A 19,570-nucleotide genomic window follows, 5' to 3' on the forward strand; every position below is an offset into this window, starting at 1 on the left:
ATAAAACAAGGCGGAGGGCCGGACTCTGCCCACAGGCCTTGTGTTTGCCACCTGTGCCTTAAAAACTTTAAAAGTTTTATTCAGCACTTGAATCTTACACATATGTTGTTGGTTAGTTTATTGTCTGGCATATTTTGAAGTTTTTATAAATGAAATTTTTGCTTCTATTATATTTTCTAACTACTGCTGTTTGTATCTGGAAAAGCTACTGATTTCTTGGTACATTAATCTTATACTCAGTTATCTTATAAGTTCTCTTATTATTTGTTTTAGTTTTTCACTGGATTCTCCATGATTTTTATCAGGTATACAATCATGTTATCAGAAAATCTGACCTCTTTACCCCCTTTCTATTTTTATATTTTACTTCTTTCTCTTGTTTAATGAATCTTTCCTATAATTTTAAAAATACAGTTTCTTTCTTATAAGGCAAGTGGGAAAGTCACTAAAACTTATAGTAAGTAAATTTAAAGTAAATGTATAATATTATTATTCCTAATAGTCTGAATGAAGATAGATTGCAAAACTCCTAGCCTATGAAATTTATAGACATCAACAGTTATGATCAAACACAATAGCTAAATTTTAAAAGAGATCAGAAAATTCTGTGACCAATAAACACAACCGCAGTTATGCATGCTGAGAAAGTGGTAATCAAATCACATGCTTTTGGGGTATGAACCAATAACATGGGGACATACAGAAACCCCTCCCATCTGAGAACTGAGAACTGGACACAGGCATTGTGTTGTTTGTATCTCATTCAATTAAAAGACATGGGCGAGTGGGAGAGTCAGTATTAATTTTATGGGTCTAAAATTAACTCATGTATTTCACAGACTACAGTGTATTTTAATTTGCCACCAATACATTTCATATTTTATCTGGATTACCTGGTCTCCATGACTGAAATATTAGTGATTCTTTTCCTTTAAAATATATAATGATTTCAAGCTGGTAAATTAATTTGAAATTTGACTTACAAGTATAAGAATCAAGCAAAAGTTATACTAAAGGTCACCTAGAATACAGCTTACTGCCATATTTACAAGTAGAATTTACAAACATCATTAAACTTTCCTAGTATAAATTTCGCATGAAGTGGAATCTAGCCATTTCTGGTGTTACAACACAACTGTGTTCTGAAATGTTGTTTCAGTAAGAAATAGCTGAATACTAAAATAACTCATTATACGAGTACTTTGCTTTAGCAACACAAGGGAACACATCAGTTATGCTCAAGACAGGCTGAGGCCCCTGTCACTCTGTTGTCTTAACCTTCTAGCTGATCAAGACTTCTAGGAGTGGAATGTCTTACAGCCTTAAGGGTAAAATTACTGCCTCTAGATCTTATCAGCTTCAAGGCCGGAGCAGTGTGGGACTGACTGACAGGTGAACGGAATATAGATGAAGTGATTGAGATCATGAGTCACTCAAAGTCCGATTTTATTAAATGCTTTAAAAATGAGGTCCCAGAACCTTCAGTCAATTTAGGATTTAGTGCAGGAAGGGGTAGGTTTGTGAGACTCTCTCTGAGGAGTTTCATTTGAGGGCTCACAGTGGCCAAGGGAAAACAGGAAGCAGGGAAAAAGAAAATGCTAAGATCATAATGAACACGTACGATTCTGCCAAAATAAGTAAGGAAGTATTTTTATCATTGAGGCTAATTGAAAGACTAAGAAAATTATTTTAAATAGAAATTACATTGTAATATATAAAATATAACTGATTTATGCATAATTTATTCACTCCTCTACATTAAAATTTTTCTTCTCAATTTATCTTTACATATAATAATAAAAAATAAAAGTTTTCACCTTTAAGTGACTATACTGCTTTTCTATCTCTATATAGCAACAGTCAATAATCCAACATAATTCTAACTTTTTTCCCCTCTGCTAAGATATAGGCAGCTCAGCTCCCTCTAATATAGTCGTTTTCCATAAATATAAGGAAGCCCTTCAAGTAGACATGAAAGAAAATTTCTGAGCTATACTGCTAGGTGAAAAAAAGTAAGATGCAGTATTTTTATTATCATTTGGATTTTTAAAATGATTAAAAATACAATAAAAAGTGGTAATGAGACACAGGAGAGACATTCTGCTTGTATATTCACAGAATATCCCTAGAACAACACTCGAAAGCATTTGACAACAGTGGTTGCTTTTAAGGAAAAGAACTGAAGACCAGGGTGAGAAGGAGACTGTATTATGTACTTTCTTTTACTCTTTGAATTGTGCAATTCAAGAATGCATAACTAATTCATATAAATAAATTAACAAAATTTTAAAACAAAACAAATGGGCATTGGCACCACTCCACCGAAGGAATAAGATGGTAAAATCATTTTCTGGGTTGTTAATTATACATATTCGTTCTTAGGAAAACCCATTTCCTACACCAAATCCATAAATACATAAACCCAAGGATAAAGAAATAAAAGTATCTATAATTCTTAAGTGAATTCTTAACTTTCTATAAATTGTACAGGCTAGGTCAAACTTTTACTTATATAGCAGCAGACGGACATTCAGAATTTCCACCAAGTAACTGAAAGAAATTACAATATTTTACATTAATCAGAAGGAGAGACATGAACAATTTAGTTTCAGTATTTTCCTTGTACCCTTTGGTGGGATCTAATTTTAGCAAAAACCTAACATTTAATTACTAAATATATATACAGAAAGATGTAAAAATTATCTTTCATATCCCAGTCTCAACAGTGATTAATGTAATCTTATTTAGCCAACAAAAAGAAAAAATCCCCCATAAATAAGCATCCAATTATAAGCATACAAATACCATTTTCTGGGGTAGTGACTAAATAAAGCTTGTTAGATCAGACTTAATTATTGTATACTGTGGTGTAAGATAAACTGTGTTGTGATCAGCACAAAATATCACCAACTATAATCACAAAATTTTAATACTCAAGTGCAAACTGTGTTCAAGTTTCAAAATTCTAAAATTCTGTAAATGATATTGTTATACAAATAAATAATGAAGAAAAATAAATTAGAGTTTCAAATGAATAAAAACATACAAGGAAATCTGGTGATGCAGTTACAAGATCAGAGTATAGTGAGTTCAGAATTATGACTGGAGCCAATTCTTTTACCTGAATGTCCATATACTACTCAAACAACAATAATCAAATCCTGAGAATTAATGTAATGATGTGTAAGACACTGATTGACTGAAGTGGTAACTCAGCTGAACTCATATACTGAGATGTTCCAACAAAAAAGTTACAAAATGTTTTTGAAAATTCTTATTTAATACTATCAGCAGGAAGTGCCTTTTAAATGTGTGTATGTGTTCATATATGTAAAACATACACATACATAATTTATATATACATGGACTCCAATGACAAAATAAATGGCACACTAGTAGTTTAAAACTGGTAGTTTGTAGCATAACATATTCATAAAATAAAATTTGTTACCACCATAATTTTTTTAAAACTCCGATATTTGAAAACTGATAATTTTTATAATGCATAAGTAGAACTTAAACTATAAAACATGTTTATGTTAATTATTTTTTTCATTTAAGGTTATAAAACTGAAGTAAATCATATGCTCAAATAAAAATTCTCCATAAATGCTTCAGAGATCCTTCAAGTATGAGAAAAATGGTTTTATATCAACTATTAGGTAAGGTAGGAAGATATTAGAGAGCTAATCATCTATTTTTCTTAGCAGTGGTTTCAATTTCAAATCATTATCTTTTTTTCATTGGCATATCTTGAAAAACTGGTTTGACTAGTAAAGTAATCTTTTCTTTGTGGTGGGAAGTTCTTCCTAATAACTTCAAATGAAAGAATTTCAGTAACAGACATAAGTCAAATGTAAGAGAGAGTCAAGGCAATTATTCAGAGGACCAGACAAAGAAACCCTGCTACTCAGGAAATGAATGAAGGTGTCAGGTCTGTGTTACTTCTAAGTACTCATACTTAACTAGTTTGACATCAACTAAACTAACTGACCATACATTGCAATTATTATAGGATTTATGGAATGGGCAGATTTCAGTCAGGAATTTTGTCCACCGTATAGGCTACTTCTACACAGTCAGTTGCATCAGGAATGCTCTATATAGGTGATGATAACTTGGCTATTAAACAGGTAGAAGAACTAAATTTATATGGCACAATTTGCCCAACATTGGGGGAAAAATGGCTTGAGTGTTGACTAATGAGTTGTTAAAGATTGTGCTCATAGACACAGACAACACTACAGTGATTCTCAGAAAGAAGAGGGGGATGGGGGGAAGGAAAAGGGTAAAGGGAGATAAGTGGTGATGGAAGAAGACTTGACTTGGGGTAATAAACACACAATACAATATATAGATTGTATTATAGAATTGTACACTTGAAACCTATATAATTTTATTAACCTGTGTCTCCCCAATAAATTTAATAAGGAGACCTTAGTTCACTGTTGGTGGGATTGCAGACTGGTACAACCATTATGGAAAACAGTATGGAATTTTCTCAGAAAAATAAAAATCGACCTGCCTTTTGATCCAGCAATTCCACTGCTAGGATTATATCCTAAGAACCCCAAAACATCAATTTCAAAGAACCTATGCACCACAATGTTCATAGCAGCACAATTTACAATAGCTAAGAGCTGGAAGCAACCTAGGTGCCCGTCAGTAAATGAATGGATCAAAAAATTGTGGTACATATACACAATGGAATTCTATGCAGCAGAGAAAAAGAAGGAGCTCCTACCCTTGCAACATGGATGGAACTGGAAAGCATTATGCTGAGTGAAATAAGCCAGGGGTTGAAAGACAAATATCATATGATCTCACCTTTAACAGGAAGCTAAACAAAACAGATAAGCAAGCAAAATACAAACAAAGACATTGAAATAGAGAACAGGGGGACAGCGACCAGAGGGAAGAGGGGAGGGAATTTAAGGGGAAAAAATGGGAGGGATTTAGAGGAACAAGTATAAAGGACAGAGGGACAATAACTAAGGGGGGTGGAAATGGGAGGGAGGTGGGGTGCATGGGGGGGTGGGCTGGGATAGAAGAAATAAACAGAAAACTGTACTTGAAAAATAACTAAATAAAAAAAGAATTTTTTAAAAAGAAAAGATTGTTTTTATATAAACTCTTTATGATTCTATAGTGAATGAAACCGATATATAAAAATAAGTAAATTCACTTTAATGACAAGGCACCTACCAAAACGTCTTGAGTTTTAGCAGTCTAAACAATCAAAGAGCTACAAATATTCTAACACTTGGCAAGAGGGGGATGGTAGGAAATCTTAAATAGGTTTCATGGCACTTGAACTTTGTTAACTTGACTATCGTAATAGTTGTGAATTTGTAAACAGAATCATCACCTCACTGAATGAAGCAGATGATGATCTGCAGCCCGACTGAGAGGGGAATCTAAACCATCAAAGATAAATTTTAGTAAGAAATACAAAGTAACAATTGTGCTGGCCAAGTGGCTCAGTTGGTTGGAGCATTGTCCAGTGCACCAAAGGGTTGCGGGTTCAATCCCAAGAAAGGACACACACACACACACACACACACACACACACGAAGTAACAATAGCAGATGTATATTTAGAAAATACAAATCTATCATATGGCACTATCAGATGTGCTTTGATGAGGATACCTATGACTGTTCCAGGCAACGTTATTTTTTATTTAAATCTTACACGACTTTTACTAAAAAGAAAACTTTCTTGTAGAAAAGAAAAAAAAACATTCTTAACAAAATCTTAAATATGAATGCATTTTAAAAAGTATAAATTAACATGTACAATTGATACTATGAATTGATTTTTTTAGTAGTTTCCCACTATTCCCAGTTGTTATAATTCAGTTATTTTAAGTGTTACTTTTATTTACTAATTAATATAATAGAAATCATACTGCAAATTTGTGAAATGGGTGACTTTAGGAGTCATGCTACTTTTTCATACTGAATACAGAAAAATTATCAAACTACAAAATTTACCCTGTTAATGGTTGCTCCTGTATTTGCATGACCTGGAATAATGGATTTAGTTCACTGACAGCACTAATAAATCTACTAAACACATATCCAGTTGATACGGATGTTTAACAAGTAGCCAGAAACCAGTGTGAAGGTAAATAGAAAACCCTAGAGAAAATAAAGTAGGGGGATGGGGGCCAAAGAGATGGTTGTGCTATCATGAGAAAGGCTGGGTGCAATGAAAATGGGAAAATACTATTTCTCCCCATTTTTCAGTTTTCCTAAGGGCTTGATAAGTGGCAAGTACTTCCCTTTCCGCGGACAATGACATTCTGGATGGCTCTTCTCAGGAGCACTATAAAGTACTGACACCTATTTTACTGCTTTTTATTTTATGGTAAACATACAGTTATTTTTGCATCTACAACACTTTACAATTCTTTTGTAAATATTATGATTTTAAAGCTGGGAGGAAATTAGAAAACCAACCACTTTAACTAACCACTAATTTTGTTGATGGGGGACCTGAGGTCAAGAGAGGCTATGATTTAGTTTCTAATTTACATAAATATATTGTGACTAAAAGGTTTAGACATACTGTACCTATTGTTATGAAAAGCAAGAAACAAACATACATAAGAATTGCTTTAAAAATTTGAAGAAAAGGTTACAAAAACTCTCCACTGAGACCTGCTATAAAGACCTGTTCTGGTGTTGTTAAGAAATACTGCACAGAACAGTTGAAGGGATTCCAAGACTGGAAGAGGGAAAAGGCACTAAATGCTGACAGTGTAAATAAGTAATCGTTATAAACAGAAAAGCGTATACAAAGTACTTAGCATGTACATGTTATATCTCAAAAATCCATTAAAATTAAAAATGTAAAGCTTCTCATATTATTTTCTAACAAATTGATTTCTACCTCTATATTATAAGGACAAAGTATATAATACGATGATAAAAAGGGGGTGCTTGTGCTTATTTCAAATCCCCAGGCTCCTTTTACACAGCACATCTGGAAAATCAATCCCACTGCTGCTTTAGAAGGGTAGTTCTAAGTGACTGTGATCTTTTATATGCTCAGCTGAGGTGAATGAAAACAGAGAGCTCAGGTTGCAGAGTTTGATGATACTGAATTCTACACAGCTTTCTATGACTCTTTATTTCTGTGGCATCATTTCAATACATTGAAATAACTTGTTTCAAAATAAATGTATTTATTAAATTTTAAAAACTTGAAAAGTCAAATATGTTTGTTCCTAAGATACCGTTTGGTCATTGCAATGATCAGAGTCAATATAGATGTTTTTCCACTGAAATCACCTAGATCATTGCTTCCCAAAGTATCTCCCTGCCAGAAAGCAAAATGGCTTTACATATGGCACATGGGTAAACATTTTAAATTTACTTTTAAAGAATGGCTTTTAATATACATTAGAAAAACATATGTTGTTTTCTACTTTAAAAGTAAGTATTTAAAATATACATTCAGTAAATAATAGTATCGGTGTCATGTGAATATGACCAAATTTAAAGTCTAAAACCCAGCAGAGATATCCAACCTTTTGGCACCTCTAGCCACACCAGAAGAAGAGTTGTCTTGGGCCACCCATAAATTACATTGCAACACATAATCACACACACCAAAAAAAAATCTTACAGTGTTTTAAGTAAATTTACAATTTTGTGTTGGGAAGCATTCATAGCTATCCCGGGCCATATGTGGCCAGTGGGCCACAGGTTGGACACCCCTGGAAGGTGTGGGAAATGCTGTGCTACATAAAGTAACTGCTCTGGCAATAAGCTAGCATAAATATTACTGGTGATCAACACTTTCTTGCCTGAGCCCAGGCTGTGTTTTTTCTTCCTATATTGGGAAATGTACAGTCACAGCTACCAAGAAGCTAAATTTGACAAAAACTCAAATACTTACTGTCGCTGGGGAGGCCCGAGTGGTGTGTGTCACTGAGTGACCAGAATTCTCCATTGAATTGCCAATCAGATAGGTTCCTCCAGAGCTGCTGATGAGTTGTCCTCCCGTGACGCCCATCTGAATCCCTCCAGTGCCCACCATACTGTGGGATGAGACCACAGTCGTCACCTGTGCCGAACTCCCTTGAGTATCAAAGTAATTCCCTCCAGTGTTTTGGCTGTACATCTGTGTTTCTGTGTAAGGATAAGTTGTTGTTCGGCTTTAGAAGAAGAAGAAAAAAGAAATTTACTAGCTTATTTATACTACCTTACTAAATTTTTTCTAGTGTGTATATATATCTAAAATATATCAGTTAGTTTAGCCTCTGAAACATGGTTAAGTTTTGTAGTTTGTATGAAACTTCATTTCCAGAAGTACTTATGTTTACTTTCCAATGTGAAAAGACATTCCTTTATTAAGTAAGTACCTCAACACTTCTCTGTACTTGAGAGCGCTTGCCCTCTACTGTTGTCTACCTCCAGCATATAAATAAGTTCAGGTCTCTTGCCTCCAAAAAGTCTTGTTGAGTGACTTCTTCAACTCCTTACAAAACTCCTTCAAACCCCAGTTTTAGAAAAGCTGGGTTCTGGCACATGCAGGGGTTAATAAGTCAACTCCCCACGCTACTTCACCTTTCCAGATGACTTGCAATAAAACTCTGTGGTTAAGGAAGCTTGCATAGATGTCTCTCTTGCCACCACAAGGATCTTGAGCAGTTTAGTCACCTTTTACCCTAAATCCCTATCTGTATCTCTCTCTTCCTCTACACTCAAGATTCTCCTGGAGGGATGACTATGAGAGCTCTCCATGCGCTCCCTTTCCACTTCCCAACAACTGCAGTAAACCTTCTGCCCCCAGCCTTTCACTGAAACTGCTTTTAATAAGGTCACCGTGGCTAAGTCTAAATACCAAGATATAAGACTTGTCAGTCCTCATCTTTTTTGACCTATTTGCAATATACTGTTGTTGACCGCTCCATGTTGCCCTTTCCCTCCTTCTATTCTGATTAAGCATGTCTAAATTATTTATTTTTCATTTTCAACTGATTTAACATATTTTAACATGACCTCTGTTTTTACTTTTTAAAATCTGCTTTATTTTTTAAAGATTTTATTTATTTCGCTTTAGAGAGGGGAAAGGAGGGAGAAAGAGAGGGAGAGAAACATCAGTGTGTGGTTGCCTCTTGCACACCCCCTACTGGGAACCTGGCCCACAACTCAGGCATGTGCCCTGACTGGGAATCGAACTGCAAACCCTTTCATTCCCAGGCCAGCACTCAATCTACTGAGCCATACTGGCCAGGGCTGTTTTCACTTTTTAATTTAAGATAATTATATGCTCATAAGAAGTTGCAAAAATAATACTGAACAGTATAAAATACTTTTATGGATGGACCTGGAGATTATTATGCTAAATGAAATAAGCCAGTCAGAGAAAGACAAATACCATATGATTTCACTTATATGTGGAATCTAATGAACAAAATAAACTGACAAAATGGAAACAGAGGCATGGACACATGGAACTGACTGACAGCTGTCACAGGGGAAGAAGGTTAGGGCACTGGATGAAAGAAGGTGAAGTGATTAAGCAAAGAAACATATATGTATACATAACATAGACACAGATAACAGTATGGTGACAGCCAGAGGGAAAGGGAGTGGGTGGTTGGTGGAGGTGAACAAAGCGGGGAAATGGGATGGAAAGAGACTTTGCTTAGGGCAATGGGTGTGTGATGCAGATTATGTTTTATTAACTTGTATACTTGAAACCTTTATGATTTTGCAAACAAAATCCACCCCAATAAATTCAGTAAATATTTAAATATTAAGTTAAAACTCCCAGGTTTTTTTGTCATTTTCTTCAACTCACATCTCAGAGCTAGCCACTACTGACAATTTAATGTGTATGTTTTCAAGCATTTTTTACATATACACAAGGTCTCATTCTTAACCTCTCTGGTTCCTTAGTTTCTATGGCATTTCTTTTCCACTTTTTATTTTTTCTATCACTGCCTTTCAAGAACATTTCAAAGCTCCATTTTCCTGGCACTTTAAACACTGATATTTTTCTGAGGTCTCTGTGTTTAGATTTTTTTCTCATATTATTCAGACCACGTGCCTTCACCATATACTATATGATCATATAGATGCTCATAGTGAACTTTGCATAAGTGGACATCTCCACTCTTTACTTTCTAGCTATACTTTAAGAATTTTAAATCTGGATTTCTAACAGCCACCTGGTTATCTCTATGAGGAAATCCTATGAGGAAGTCCCATATATAAAACTTAACAAGCAGTTCCTTACCTCTCTTGTTCTTTTTTCTTGTAATATCCTTCTGAACAGAGAGGAGCACCACCATCCTCAGCTTCAGAATCATTCCTTTTTCCTCACTCAGAATGACATCAGTCACTAAGTCCTACTAATTTTACCTTCTAAATAATTTTCCGGTTCTCCTTTCCATTCTCATACTCAATGCATTAACTAATAATATTGTGAATTATAATTGCTTTCTAATTGATTTCCCTTCCTCTAATTGGCTCTCTTCCAATCTACAACTGTTCTGCCAGGGGGAATTTTTCTAAAGTGCAAATATGAACATAAAACTTGTCTTAAAACCATTTCCATGATTCTCTCTTGCCTGCAGGAGAAATTCAAAACCGCTGGCTGACCTTATAGGAGCCAGCAGGGCTGGTGCCTAGGTAATCTTCCATCTCGGTACTAGCAGTGTCCTCAAGTGCTTTTTTTTACTCACACCATACTGACCTTCATGCTGGTCCCTCAAAATGCCATTTTCTCTTGCCTTCCTGCTGTGTAGCACATGGTTTCTTTTGCCTGGAAGGCCTCTACATCTTTCTTTTACTCCTTTCCTTTGTTCTCATCATTTATAGACCCTCAGCTCAAGCATCACCTTATCTCCAAATTATTCTTCTGCAGCCCCTCACCCTCTGTGCTCACTTTTCTCAGGGCTGTTTTGCTTTGTTCTCTGTATTTTCCTAATGCATACCCTATGCAGACCTCTAACTCTCAACATACTTATTGTTAAATTCCTCGTGTCTTCATACTGCCATGAAATTATGTTTTATTCCCACCTGTACCTCCAATACTTAACACAGTTGCTGGTACACTGTAGGTACACTAATCAACAGATAAAAATATAATCTGATATAATAGGGGGTTTCATTAATTTATAAAACATAAGTTTTTTATTTTGTTAAAACATGAGAAGTTATGCTAAACTATTCAAAGATTTGTATCATTTAAAACAGGTCGTTTGAACCCATTATAAATTACACTTGTTAAATTTATAATGTAAATTTTAGTACAATAATAGTGCTTTGAAAGTATTCCACACTGTAATGCATTCCAGAAAGAGCCACTGCAGCAGAACTACATGCAAATTTTAGCTGAGGTGATGACAGAAACAACCCAAGAACATCTTTTAAAGAGAGAAAAAAATGCCATTTTCTATACATATACAGTTTTTCTCTCATCATTGCTCTATTTTCTACTTGGAAGTCTCACCCACATATCTCTTTCATTATATTTTGATAAAATAAGAGTCATAATGATTTCAAATTTAGGCAAAAAGAAAAGAAAAAAAGAGGTCATTTTAATTTACATACACTGAATATGACAGTGATCCTATTTGACTGTACTTAAAATAACACAATCTGATGTTGATATTTAAGTATAGCCAAATAAGGTATACAAATAGATATAGGACAATAAATACTTTGACAGATGTAAGACATGGTGCCAGCTTTCATTTTCATAGACTTAGCAAAATGCTTAAGCATGCTCCCTAGCACTAAGTTGATTTCACAAACAAAACATATAACAATAACAAATGATAATTAATGTACTGACCATTTACTATCCAATAGGCACTCTTCTATGTGCTCAGGTATTAACTCTTTTAATCTTCATGTCAACTCTATGAGATAGGTACTATTATAATTCCTATTTCACAGACAAGGTGAAAAGGTTGAGCAGCTTTGCCCAAAGCAAAAAGCTGGTAAAAAATGGATGTGGAACCTGCAGTGAGCCCATGCTTTCAACCATTTCATCACATAAAAAGAACTTAACTTTTTATAGTATATGTCAAACATATTTGTGAATGACTATTGGGGAACAGCCGTAACAGGTGGTACAAGAGGCCATATGAACTTCCTGTTACTACTTCAGATCTCCTTACTGTTTATTGGCCCGGCATCACTCTCCTCTGTTACCCAGAATAAGATCTGCAGATGTACCCACAATAGTAAAGAGGTAGAGAAGGTGAAACTACTTTAGAGGATATTTATACTACCACATACCTGGAATTTTTAAGTTCTATGATCATGGAAGTTGCTTCTCTTATCACAAAGGAAACATTTCAAAGAATTTACATCACTCTATCTTTTGGGCATGCCTCCTTTATATAATTAGTTCTCAGTGAACATTAGTAATGCAAACAAATGCATCATAGATATATAAAATCTATGTCTGCAGCCCTCAAAGCAGTATAAAAATAGAGCAGCAAAATGCAACCTGCTTTAATTTTCATACTTCTCTCTCATTGGAGATGATTCAAAAGCTAAAAAAATGAGCAAAGAACAAGACAAGGGTAAAAGTCACTGAAGAGTATGTCTGATCCATCAACTATCCTCATTACTGAGTCATGACCCATGGGACTGAGAAGGCTTGGCTACTGCATAATCATGCCCTGGGGTAAACACTGGCAATTTCTAGGGCGAGGGAAAAAGGACAATTGTATTAGGAAATGAATTTGTCTCTGACAAATAATGTACACTTGCAATGAGAACTAGAGGAGATTTTAAACACTGGATTGGATAATAGAGGCAGATCACACTATCTTTAGTCATTATTCTTTAAAGGTAAGAAGATAAGCATTGACCTATTTGTTGGAGTACTATCTGGAACAAGAGCCAGAATTATGCACAAATAACTCCTAAAGGTCTTTCCATGGTCTAAATACTTTAAAAACCCTTTAATTAATATGGAAGAATTTATGTGAAAAAAAGAAGTACCAACAGCAAAAACAAGCAGTTCTTTCTAAGGTACTAGAAATAATGACTATTTAATTCTGATACCTAAGATTAACTTATCTTTCACATTGCATAATGAATACATATGAGTTATTGCTTGCACATTATTTATCCCAGAAATTACCAAAATACAGGGTGAGGCAAAAGCAGCTTTACAGTGTTCATATGAAAAATAATATAATAATTAACAAATATTAATAGAACCATAAACTCTATTTCACATATTCACTACTGTAAATCTACTTTTGTCCCATTTGCTATATGTTTGAGAAAATAACTCAATATTTGGCATATCTGATTGAAAGCAGCAACTATTTCTGGACTGTACATTCCCAAAACAGCTAAATTTCCAAGCAATTCTGTTCACATTTGAAAGATGCTGCTCTGTTTCTTTTCTTTGTTATTTATTGATTGCCACAGACTGTTATGAAAATGTCATATTCTATAGCAGAAAAGAATCTTTCCATTGTTCTGCATATGTATCCAATAATATATGCAAAGTCATAGATATGTGCATACTTGCTGACAGGAGCTTCTTCATAGCTGACTCTATTATAAGGTTCTATGTAAATGTCAGGACTCTGATCTATTGAATTCAGTAAATTATTGCTGTTTGCATCCCATCATGCCTCAGCATATACCTTGGCTAAGCATGACTGAATATTCCCTGCTTGCTTATTTACTGGGATAATTATGTCAGTTTACCTCAGCTATAACCAATTTTTCTGTTCTCTTTAACTTCATGTGTCTTATCCACAATTCCAGATATATAATATCTCTAAATTATGTGTTTTGTATTTTCCCCAGGTCTTGAATATCCTCTCCCGCTAATAATGTAGTCAATGAAAAAAATCAAGCAATCGTATAAAAATGTCAAATTAAGGAAACAGAGTATCTTCCAAAGTTTATACTATAAAATTTATTGTGAAGACAGAATATAGTAATGTTGATCATTATAATATCTTACACTGTTATAATGTTTTATATTTTCAGCTACTTTGTAACTCATTCTTTTAACAAATATTTACTGAGCATTTATTTTGGCTCCTAGAATAACAGAAACAAAATAGATATAACCTCTACTATCAAAAAGGCTACCTAACTTAAAGAGTAACTGGTCAAAAGAGAAATGGAAATAAGATGAGAAATTTTCTTATGTCTATGACACAGAAAAATAGACTATGAAAGTGTAATAAATGGGAGGGGTATAGTCAATGGGTTAGTCAAGAATGTTACCCCTAAATAAGAGATTTAGGTCGAAAGTAAACGATGAAAAGCAATCAGTCCTATGGAAATTGTGAGGAAAATATATCAGGAAGAGAGTATAGCATGTACAAAAACCACAACACTGGAAATATCCTAATATTTAGGAAGAAATTACAAGTCCAGAATGGTTGGGTGTAACAAATGAGAAGGACAGTAGGAAGCAATGAGGTTTTAAAAGATAAAAACAAGGAGTTCAGGCCAAGATGGAGGGGTATGTAGAAATGCTTCGCTTCCTTGAAAAACCAAAACAAGGATTAACAACTAATTTAAAAACAAAAAGCAACCAGAACTGCCAGAAAAATCGAACTTCATAGAACTCCAACAACCAAGGAGTTAAAGAAACATTCATCCAGACCAGCAGGAGGGACAGAGACAGACAGCTGGGCAGAGAGGATGCACAGAAAGGTCTGTTGGACTATGGGGCAAGGCTGGTATGGCTGATGTGAAATTAAAGACTCAAAACCTCTGGCTGTAAAATTCTATGGGTGTTGCAAAGGCAGGAGAAACTCCCAGTCTCACAGGAGAGTTCGCTGGAGAGGCCCACAGGATCCTAGAATGTACACAAACCTACCCACCTGTGAATCAGCACCTGAAAGGGCACAATCCACTGTGGGAAGTGAGGTAAGTAACAAAAAATGGGACGAAAGTAGAGCAAATGGCATTGTTCCCTCTCTGACCCCTCTCCCACAGACAGCACCACAATTCAGTAAAGAGGTTGCCCTGCCCTGACAAATACCTAAGGCTCCACCCCTTATAACATAACAAGTGTACTGAGACAAAAAAAAATATGGCCCGAATGAAAGAACAGATCAAAACTCCAGAAAAAGAACTAAACAATGAGGAGACAGACACCTATCAAATGCAGAGTTCATAACGCTAGTAATCAGGATGCTCACAAAAATGACTGAGTACAGCTGCAAAAGAAAGGAAGATGTGGAGGAAGATTTCACAAAGTGAAATAAAGAAAAATACAGGGAACCAACAGTGAAGGGAAGGAAATCAAGACTCAAATCAATGATTTGGAACAAAAGGAAGAAATAAACATCCAACCAGAACTGAATGAAGAAACAAGAATTCAAAAATATGAGAAGCTTAGGAACCTCAGAGACAACTTGTGCTCCAACACCCAAATCATAGGGGTGCCAGAAGGAGAAGAAAAAGAACAAGATATTGAAAACTCATTTGAAAACATAATGAAGGAAAACTTCCCTGATTTGGCAAAGGAAATATAGACTTCCAGGAATTCCAGGAACCTCAGAGAGTCCCAAAGAAATTGGATCCAAGGAGGAACACACCAAGGCACATCATAATTAAGTTACCCAAGATTGAAGATAAGGAAAGAATCTTAAAAGCAGCAAGAGAAAAGGAGACGGTTACCTACAAAGGAGTGCCCATAAGACTAACAGCTGATTTCTCAAAGCTTGAGGGTAAACGGGGGCTGGAAAGAAGTATTCGAAGTCATGAAAGGGCAAGGACCTACATGTAAAATCAATCTATTCAGCAAAGCTATCATTTAGAATGGAAGGACAGATAGAGTGCTTCCCAGATAAGGTCAAGTTAAAGAAGTTCATCATTGCCAAGGCCTTATTATATGAAATGTTAAATGGACTTATTTAAGAAATAGAAGAAGATAAAAAAACTATGAATAGTAAAATGACAACACACTCACAACTATCAATGATTGAACCTCAAAAACAAAAACAAAAACTACACAAACAACTAGAACAGGAACAGAACCTCAGAAATGGAAATCACTTGGAAGGTTATCAGTGGGGAGGTGGAGAATGGGGGGAAAGGTACAGGGAATAAGAAACAAAATTGGCAGGCATAAAATAAACAGGGGGAGGGTAAGAATAGTATAGAATATAAAGAAGCCAAGGAACTTAAACGTACAACCCATGGACATGAACTAAGGGGAGGCTAAATGCTGGAGGGTGGGAGTTACAGGGCAGAGGAGGATAAAGGGGAGAAAAAAAATTGGGACAACTGTAATAGCATAATCAATAAAATATATTTTAAAAATAAAAGGCAAAAACTAAATATTCAAGTCATGTAAACAAAATTTGTTGGTATGTGGATCATGATCAATAATTTTAATTGGTCATAACAGCATTAAAAGAAGAGACTAGACAAAGTTAGAGCGTATTCCGCCTAGTAAGTATAGAAACTACTTTCACGAACTTTTGTCTTTCATATACATATTTGGTATATGTGTACATACTCATATGTGCATGTGTGCATTTACCTGATTACAATATGAACATCTAATTTTCTCACTGTGGATGGTAGTTTAAAAAGCTTGAAACACATTACTATAGACTATGGCAAGAGGTTTGGGCTTTGGTTTCAGCTAGGATAGGCATGATAAGGGGGAGGTAATGGAAAGTTCTAGTCAGAGAAACCACCTTAACAAAGGCTTGAGGCCAGAGAGACAAGGGGAGATCAAGGGGAAAGTATGTAGCAAACAGGGTACAATACTGCAGATGGGTCACGTGAGGTGATTCTGGAACACATTCATTAGATATAATGATAGGAGGTGATCTTATCGGAAAGTGTTTCCATGTAGTGATAGCAATATATATGTGATTGAACTATATTGACGAAGTAAGTAAGTAAAGGCAGCCAGAACGAACAAGTTTTTAGGTATTTTTGAAAAGTCTGAGTGGACATGAAGGAACCCAAGAGAACTGGGGAGCTAGGGAGAATTGGGGGGGGGATGGGGGATACATTTTCTCACTTAACTTTCACTAAAAGAACCAGACAGGTCAGGGATTACTACCCCTCTTGTAGAGCTATGATGAGAATCCAATGCTAGTAACGGTGGACAGTGGTGGGGACAGGTGCAGTGGGGTGCTGTCCTAACTGGACTATTTCTGTGGTGTGGTTTTTGTCTATGATCTGGCTGCCAGTGTTGCTTGTACTTGTCTTTTTTCAGCCTGTTCTCCAGACTTACTTTACTTGTAATTCCCTGAATCACAAATATCTTTCAATGAATTCTTTGTTTTTCTTAAATAAACCTGGAACTGGTTTCTGTTGCTTGATACCAAGAACCCTGTCTTAAACAATTTCCCACTGTGAAGTTTTTATGTGAATCACCAATGCTCTACATAGAAGTAGCTGTATTATTTGGAATCTTCAATAAATTATCATGTAATACAAAGTATCTGGCTGGCCAGAATCCACTATTTATTTGAGTTTCTAAGTAGATCTTTTCTTGAATGCTCTACGTCAGACTGAAGGCAGAAGATATACTGAAGAGGTGACATGTCCATTTTGTGAAAGACACCAAAGAGAAAACAGTAATTTAGAAAGGAATTTAAATGACCTGATATTTAAACTCTTATTACTACCTAAGAATAAAAACAATAGATTATATGTAAAGTAACAAGTAGTACTGAATAAGACTAATAAAACATTTGCTTTGATTTAAATTCAGGAGACATCCTTATTTCTGCTAATTTCAACTGCTATTAACAATAAGTAAAAAATAGAAGTATTTATTGAGCTATTGCCCCAACTAGGGAGGAAATGTAAGAATAAATGTTTAGGTCAATAATAAAAATGCTTGTAATAACTAATTGAGCTTTGTCATCATATACAGTATTTTATTACCACATATGTTAATAATATACAGAGCATTGGAATCATAACTTTATATACATATCCTATTATCATTACCAAAAGATACCTAGACATTTACACTTGACTCTGTATTTGAATTTTTTATTCCTATAATAAAGAAATATGGTTCGCACACTTTAGTGTGCAACAGAATTACCTGGAGGGCTTTTTTAAAACACAGACTGCTGGACCTCACCGTAAAGTTCCTGATTCTGTAGAACTGGCATCTGTAGGGCCCAAAGAGGGCATTTCTAACACATTCTCAGGTGATGTCAATGCCACTGGCCTAAACATACTCTGAGAACCACTGCACTGGAGGACACTAAAAATGTGACGCTCAGCTCTCACAGGTATGAAGGAAAAATTGTCATTTCACAACTATTTTTTAAGTCTATTTCAGCTTTGTTTATTTTTTTTTAAGTCAAAAGCTACTGATATAAAGGAGTTTTATATTCTGGCACAGCTATCCACTGAGAGCACTACCAAAACTTCCTTTGCTTTTAAGAGTTTTTGATTGGGTTGCTTATCTTCTTTAGCTGTGCAGAGGACTTGAATAAACACTTCTCTGAGGAGGACATACAGGGGGTCCAGAGACATATGAAAGGACGTTCAGTATTGCTAGCCATCAGAGATGCACAAATTAAAACCACAATGAGATACCACTTCACACCGGTCAGAAAGGCCATCATAAACAAAGCACAAACAATAAATGTTGGAGAGGGTGTGGAGAAAAGGGAACCCTAGAGCACTGTTGGTGGGATTGCAGACTGGTGCAACTACTATAGAAAACAGTGTGGAATTTCCTCAGAAAACTAACAATGGCACTGCCCTTTGACCTGGCAATTCCACTGCTAGGATTATACCCTAAGAACCCTGAACCACCAATTCAAAAGAACCTATACACCCCAATGTTCATAGAAGCACAATTTACAATAGCCAAGTGCTGGAAGCAGCCCAAGTGCCCATCAGTAAATGAATGGATCAAAAAATTATTGTATATTTATCCAGTGGAATTCTATGCAACAGAAGGAGGGAAGGAGCTCTTACCCTTTGCAACAGCATGGATGGAACTGGAGGGCATTATGCTAAGTGAAATAAGCCAGGAGATGAAAGACAAATACCATATGATCTCACCATTAATAGGAACCTAATCAACAAAATGAACAAGCAAGCAAAGTATAGCCAAAGACATTGAAACTGATAACGGCCTGACAGTGACCAGAGGGGAGAGGGGCAGAGCTAATAGGGGAAAAGGGTGAAGGGTTTACAGGAACAATTATAAAGGACACATGGACAATAACAAGGGGGGGGTGGAAATGAGGGAAGGAGATGGGGAGGGCTGGGGTGGTGAGGGGTTGGGGGTTGGGGGGAAAAGTCGGAAAACTGTACTTGTACAACACTAAAAAAATAATAAAAAGTGTTCTTGAAGCATACCAAAAAAGGTACACATAGTAAGTATATATACAGATCATTTGAGACAACAGAAGTGAGGGAAGAGGATTTATGAACTTAAATCAACTTTGGCAAAAATAGATCATAAAAATTTAATCCAGATTTACTGGTCTAAATTTGCAATTAAGAAAATCTGAGCTGGAACATATGGTGGTTCTGTTTTTAATTTTTTAAAGGTTTTATTTATTTATCTTTAGAGGGGAAGGGAAGGAGAGAGGGAGAGAAATATC

The 19,570-nt window shown here is 35.4% G+C and overlaps 1 protein-coding gene across 2 annotated transcripts in view; it reads right to left on the bottom strand.

Moving 5' to 3' along the window:
- RFX3 (regulatory factor X3) overlaps positions 1 to 19,570 on the bottom strand; it is a 283,650-nt gene that overhangs the window by 87,918 nt on the left and 176,162 nt on the right. For both annotated transcript variants that reach the window (XM_053656370.1, XM_053656369.1), the window contains exon 6: positions 7,909 to 8,167. In XM_053656370.1, coding sequence (XP_053512345.1) covers positions 7,909 to 8,167 — 259 coding nt within the window. The remainder of the gene's footprint in view (positions 1 to 7,908; positions 8,168 to 19,570) is intronic.

Source organism: Artibeus jamaicensis, unplaced genomic scaffold, assembly GCF_021234435.1.
Source record: "Artibeus jamaicensis isolate MK-2021 breed Jamaican fruit bat unplaced genomic scaffold, CSHL_Jam_final scaffold_1964, whole genome shotgun sequence".
Taxonomy (NCBI): Eukaryota; Metazoa; Chordata; class Mammalia; order Chiroptera; family Phyllostomidae; genus Artibeus; species Artibeus jamaicensis.